At 40.0% G+C, this 6699-nt stretch overlaps 1 protein-coding gene across 1 annotated transcript in view; it reads right to left on the bottom strand.

The window, feature by feature from the left end:
- The window catches only part of PIAS2 (protein inhibitor of activated STAT, 2), a 20469-nt gene extending 15656 nt beyond the window's left edge, over positions 1-4813 (bottom strand). Inside the window, exons 1-4 of the mRNA XM_010018292.1 lie at positions 4342-4813; positions 1583-1667; positions 940-990; positions 727-817 (exon numbers count right to left, since the gene is read on the bottom strand). Of these exons, the coding sequence (XP_010016594.1) occupies positions 727-817; positions 940-990; positions 1583-1667; positions 4342-4813 (699 nt within the window). The remainder of the gene's footprint in view (positions 1-726; positions 818-939; positions 991-1582; positions 1668-4341) is intronic.
- Positions 4814-6699: the final 1886 nt, after the last annotated feature.

The following is a 6699-nucleotide window of genomic DNA, read 5'->3' as shown; positions in this document are numbered from 1 at the left end:
GGTTAAAAAACTTTCTGAAAGAGTTTTTGTCACACCTCCTCTCTTTACACAGCATTTTTCAAAACCCAATGCTGAAAATAAGCCTCTGTACTTTTCCCATTTTCTATAGCTTCCAGAATGGGTTGTGTAAGTTTCTCTGTTCTATTGTAGAGATACCCATTTCAGGGATCTTTCAAGAAAACTGAGAGTGTTTTTCACTTTTTCTATATATTTAAGCCTTGAAGTGACCCTGCCCACATACTTCCTTTTACAAAATCAGATGCCAGTGAAGTGTAGGACTGCCAACACTGTTCTGTTCCAGTATCATCAAATGCTAGGAAACATCGATGTATCTGTTCTCCATTCCCACAACGAATTCTTCTCTAACAAGATGGACACAGGTCAGCATGGAAACATGTACACAAGAGGGTGATACTATTCCCTCATAACAAGAAGGAATTCAACCCAATCATCAAGGGCTACTACCAGTCAAGTCAAGACACCCATTTCTTTCTGACAAATTTTGTCGTATTAACTGCAACAGATGTTTCCTGTAGGTGGCTAAAACACAATTAATCCATGTAGTGGTTGTAGACATTGCTGTTATTAATCATGCTATCCCAAGCAGCATATGCCTAACATTAGTAACTTGAGAAATTTGTGAGATAATAAACGGCTTGATTGTTTTAGCAAAATACATACATCACAGGTCACAAAGCAGCCACAAATACATATAAACCAGCTTACCGGCAATGGAAACAGCTTCCCATTTACTTTAATACACAAACTATTAGGGTAATTATCTTCTTGAGGGCAGCTTGTCTCTGCTAGGCACAACCTACACCCCCAAAAAGAGAAAACATCATTTTCAAGTGTCACCACATTGATACATCCACATAAACATCTAGACTTCTGTTACATTAGCCAATTATAATTAAGAGAGCACTATGAAAAAAATACCTTAGCTGAACTTGGACCGTGTAATCTCTCCTGCCCCCTGGCAAGAAGTCCCTGTGACAAAGAGAAAGAGAAGTACCCATTTAGACAGTAAAACTTACATTCCACTTGTATGCAAAAAGAACTGGCATACCTGCCCCAATATCACTAAACTTTACTCTTATTCTTCTTTATTAAGCTGTGAACAGATTTTATAAGCAACACCTCTGTCAGCAGGACTTCAGGATCAGCATCCTCTGTCAACAGTTTATAGTGACAATAAAATATGATTTTGCCAGAGAAGAAAACACCCTATGAATTCTCTTGGCTTACACCATAGGTCTTGCAACAACATGAACCACATGACAAAAGATAAAAGGAGTCTTCCATTCCTGCAGCCAGGAAACATGTAGGGAAGAAAAGCTTACCACCCCTCTAAATAGTCACAATATTATGTGGAACTGAGTACTTGTTATCTCTTTAGTGGCATAGGATTTATCCCTGATGCACAACAGTTCCTGAAGAAAGTGGAACAGATAATCCTCTCCAAAGTTAGACTGAGTTTATCACTGTATCTCTGAGCTTATGTGATGTATTAATGGACCAGAAATCCACACTTTCTCCTCATATTGTATGTTCACCTACACCATGCCACACTCTTACTTACCTGGAAATACAGATCTCTCTGACCTGCTGAGGTGTTAAAGCAAAGATAAAAAACTTCTCTTGGAACCTCTGAATACTGCTCTGTACTAGAAAACACAAAAGACAACACAGAAGAGATTTAAGCATGATGATTAAAGTAATTAATTAAAACAGGACCTGCAATAGCTTTTTTCTGGAACAAGGCTTAAGTCACTTAATACAATCAAACTGTGGTTAAACTGCATGTAACTGTCAAGAGGAAAGCAATGGAACAAATCATTCATTCAATAATATTCAGGCAGCTTAATATCACATTACACTTCAGTACTAAAGGAGCTTGGCAAGCCACATTATAATCCCTTCTCCCAAAGGAGAAAGGTTCAAACATGCAACAAATGTAATACTGAATACCTGACAAAACATAGAAGATGTTTGTTTTTATGTACTACAAGAGAATGTGCACCAGAACTTATTAATGAACAGCTGGAAAATTACTCAATTCAGAAACAGCTAAAGCCTTTGGGGAAGAAGGGGAAGAGCACAACCCCTATTGCCAGAGAAGCCAGCTAGACTTCATGTCTGTGACTTGCCCCTCAGAAACATTTGGCAATAAAAAAAATAAATAAATACAACTTTTGTATCAGAATCCTACTTGTCTGTCATTGATGGGAAGCAGAAATATTTTAGTATTAAGGGACCACAGGATGCAGATGTTACTTTTGTACTTTGTTCCAACTTGAAGTTAGAAATCTTGACCTGAAATAAAGACAGATTGGACTTGCCCAACAGTTCAAAGTAACCAGCAAGGAGGACGAACACAAAAATAGCACAACTAAGCCAGAAACATTTGGAAGAGCCAGACAGTCCTGTACACTATGACATTTAGAGAACAAGGTCTCTACGCCCAGAACACACACACAAAAGAAACACAAACATGAAATAGGACCCAGGTGCAGCAAACACACATCAAGTTCCTCAAACAACTCAAAACAGCAACATACACAGACACACACACCACAGACAGCATTTTATATTTTAAAAGATCACTTGAGCACGTGCAAAAAAGGTCATGGAAATACTCTGTTACTGAACTGAGTGTGGGTTAAAACTAAACCCCACACCTCCACCTGCTCTTGTGTCCTGATGTTAGTATAAAAGAATAGCTACACTCATCCCTTTTAAAGAGTCGCAGTGAAGCAGACCACACTCCTAGCTCTCTGATCTACCTATTTGGTTTCTGCATCTTTAATTCTCAGAAACGCTAAAACATGGTGATACCCCCAAGGAAGAAATCATCTTTTTCAGATCATTCCGAAGTTAAGAAAACAGCTGTTAGGGAGATTTCCAACCACCTCTACATATCATCGACCAGTAAACAAAAGATAACTGCACAGCAGAAATACAACATGGGGCACATGCTGCATTATATGGAAGAAAGGGACTACATGGCCGGCAACCATTCTGGTTAATTATGAGCCAGCAGCTGTCCCACAACAGAGAATAATTCAGGAGGCTAGTTAAGATACTCGGCCACTGCGCACAGAGAATGCAAGCAGGAGTTAGCCAGGGCACTGTGACACTGAGAGATTAGCTTTGTAAAGGTTGTGGCAGCATGAGCTGTCCAACACCAAAGCAGTGATTGTACCGATACACAGGTACAATACAAACTCTAACAGGGTGTCAGAACTCGCAAACAGAAGTGACAGCAGGCATTGTAAATAATGCTTGTTAGTAACATTTGCTGCTTTAGGTACTGAGGGGCAACCAATGATCAGAGTATGACCCACTGAGGTACAAGTCACACCTAAAAGACTCTATCAGATAAGAAACTAAAATGTTTAAAAGAATGAAAACAGCTTACAAAATGCTGAAGTGTTTCTAAACAACATTACTAAATAGTTAGGCAACCATATACGGTAATAAAGGTTGAATCTGAAGACAAAACATAATTCCAAAGAATTAAGTTTAACAGCGAAGCATTGAAGGAAGCTAAACTGAGACCCTGTTTATTCAGAAGACAAAGGTCCACTCTACATTTTAACATACAGTACAGCAACAACCTGTAGGCTGAGAAACCTTCGCTAGCATGAGCACAGCACTAACCTTTGCTGCACTATTTCAGTGTCAGATGTCAGAACCTGCAGAACTGTCACAGTGATCTGTGTGCGCAGATAAGCCGACATTAACAAACCACTGAACTTGTTCTCCTTATGTTGTTCTAATTTGTTAATTACTGGTAATTACTGAAATCCTTTTCCTGTTGGTCCTAACAGGGGTGTTCCTTGCTTGTACCAGGCAGAGACTTAAGGTCCAAATCTTTCAGCTAGAAGTGGAGGTTCAGGCTAAATATTTGGAAGCATTTATTTACTGAGAGCGTGGTCAAATACTGGAACAGGCTTCCTAGAGAGACGGTCAATGCTGCAAGCCTGTCAGTGTTTAAGAGGCATTTGAACAGTGCCCTTATCTATTACTCTTTAACTTTTGCTCATCCAGTTAGATGATCATTGTAGGTACCTTCTAATTAAACTATTCTCCTTTATTACTTAATATTCAAAAGACAAAGATCTTTAATCATATAATATTTACAAAAGAGCATGCTATTTTCTGAAGTATGTCTTGGCACTTTTAGGGACAAGTGGTGAAGAGAAGGCAAGGGTAGAGGCGAGAAGAGAGTTTCCACTTACCCACAGCTGCAAAAGCCATTTAAGTCTGGAGTTAGTGCCACCACAAACAACACCTATTCCATGAATTAAACAACATGCACAGCTAATAAACACTTACCTAGACTTGTAGGTTTTATGAGCACATCGAGCACATCATAAAAAGGCAGGCTCTTCAGCTGGACATCGGGATGAACAGGTGGAATCGGAGGGGATGGCTGCTGCATCTCGAAGTGGGGTTTAGTGTCTTGGAGGAGCACAGAACTGACAGGTGAGGAAGGAGACTGAGGTGTGACTGAAGTAGAAGGGAGCGGGTGAATGCCAGCTGCAGCTAGGTCAGGCTCGACAGGAGAGGAACTGCTGTCCAGATTGAAAACGGTGGGTTTTATAGCCGATAAATCCGAAAGACCTTCAATCGTCCTTGGGTACCTACGTCTGTAGAGTTCTCTGATTTTTATCTGAACTGCTGGGCTGCAGCCGCTCTTCAGTAAGTGCAGTGCTCTCATCAGGAGGTCATGTTTCCGCCCACTTTTATTACGTCCAGCAAACCCCAACAATACTTGTAGTTCAGAAACACGAAAACTTGATACCATATTCTATAAAAAGAAGAGAAATAAGCACAAGTGAACAAACAGTACCCTGAGCAGGACATTTTGAGGACCACAGTGAAGCACCCGAGCTTCCATCATTCTAGTTTCACAGTTGCTATCTCAGGTACTATCCTATCCCCTCTCCCAGCGTTAAGAGTATATAGTTAGTTTAAAACAAAGAATCAAAGTTTCCAGGGTGAAAGTTGAGTTTGGTTATATTAAATTATATCTGGTTATATTTCAAAGACTTCTAATTGTTTCCATACTCAAACAAGAGCAACAACAAAACCTTAATGCAACCCAGGCAGTGCTACTTTAAATTCACAGGCAGAAATATAAGCTCTAACACAAAATAATCTCACCTCATGAAACAAACAAAAAACAGATTCATCAGTATTATCACCACTCTTCAAACACATTTTAAGAAGTAAGAAAGTGTAAGTTCTGCATAGTTTATTTTTTGTTTTGGGCAGTCTGTCGAATGCATGCTTGAACAGAGACAGGCACACCAGGTCTCACTCCTGAAAGGATGGCACAGCATGGTGGACAGTTTTTAAGAGGTACATATCACACTAAAAACCTGTTTAACCAGCAAAATTGATTCTTCCAGAAAGTCACAGTAAGCTTCTTGTCCTTTTCATACCACATTCTGGTACTGTGGAACACAAAGATCTCTTCAAAATAAAACAATACTATTTACTTGATTACCAGAGTTTGTTGTGGAAGACCAAGGATTGATCTATGAAGTTGATAAACAGAAATATTCTCATTTAAAACCAAAATAAATTAAAAAGCAGACTCGGAGAAGAAGGTGATCTTCTCCCCCCTGTTATTACAAACAAGTAATTTGGCACAGGCATACCATCTCACATTTTTGTGAGCAAGCTCTCTTCAGAGGTATGAAATTGTCCAGAATTCTTCTAAGCCATCTACCTTCTTATTTCTGTGTGACATATCCACTGTTACCAGGAGATGACGTTTTAAAGATTATAGAACATCCAACTTTAATCTCTACTGCTGTACTGTACCAGCTCCACATTCAAGGACTGGCAGATTAAGACCTTAACAGAGAAGGCAGGCATTAGCAGACATCTGGCATGATAAAAGATACTTTTAAAAACAGTTTGAAAGTGCATTGCTAACTTTAAATAGTAGACCAATACAAAATACTTAAAGCTTTGGGCATTGATTTCAGAAGGAATACAACTCACAGTGCAATGTTTGGGATTTACCTTCCCTAATCCTTACTATACAGTTGTAACATTTACACCCATGTATTCTAACATAAATGGGATGTCAGCTGAAGTTGTAACACAACCATGCAGTCAGACACCAAAGAGTCTGAACTCCCTCTGTGCCCCTAGCTGCTTGCTCCCTATTCTCTCCTTAATGTTGAGAAAACTGATTTTACAAAAAGACAGATCAGGGAATTGCACCAGATGAAAACTGAACTTCAAATCACATAATCATTGACGTTGGAAAAGACCAGTAAGATCATCAAGTCCAACTGTTGCCCAGCACTACCAAGGATTCGACTAAGCCATGTCATTAAGGGCTTCATCTACATGGTTTTAAATACCACCAGGGATGATACACTCCTCCGCTGTTCTGGACAGTCTGTTCCAGGGCTGTACAACCCTTTCAGGGAGGGATTTCTCCTAATATCTGGTCTAAACCTCCAGTGGTGCAGCTCAAGCCCGTTAACATCTTGTCCTATCCCGTGTTCCTGGGGAGAAAAGACCGACCCCCACCTCACTACAACCTCCTGTCAGGTAGTTGTAGAGAGCAATAAGGTCCCCGCTGAGCCTTCTCTTCTCCACACTAAAACCCCCAGGTCCCTCAGCCATTCCTCATCACACTCGTGCTCCAGGCACTGCACCAGCTCTGTT

This window comes from Nestor notabilis, unplaced genomic scaffold (genome assembly GCF_000696875.1).
Source record: "Nestor notabilis isolate BGI_N333 unplaced genomic scaffold, ASM69687v1 scaffold60, whole genome shotgun sequence".
Lineage (NCBI taxonomy): Eukaryota > Metazoa > Chordata > Aves > Psittaciformes > Psittacidae > Nestor > Nestor notabilis.
The sequence above is the reverse complement of the archived record's forward strand: the minus strand, read 5'-3'. Positions and strand labels throughout refer to the sequence as shown.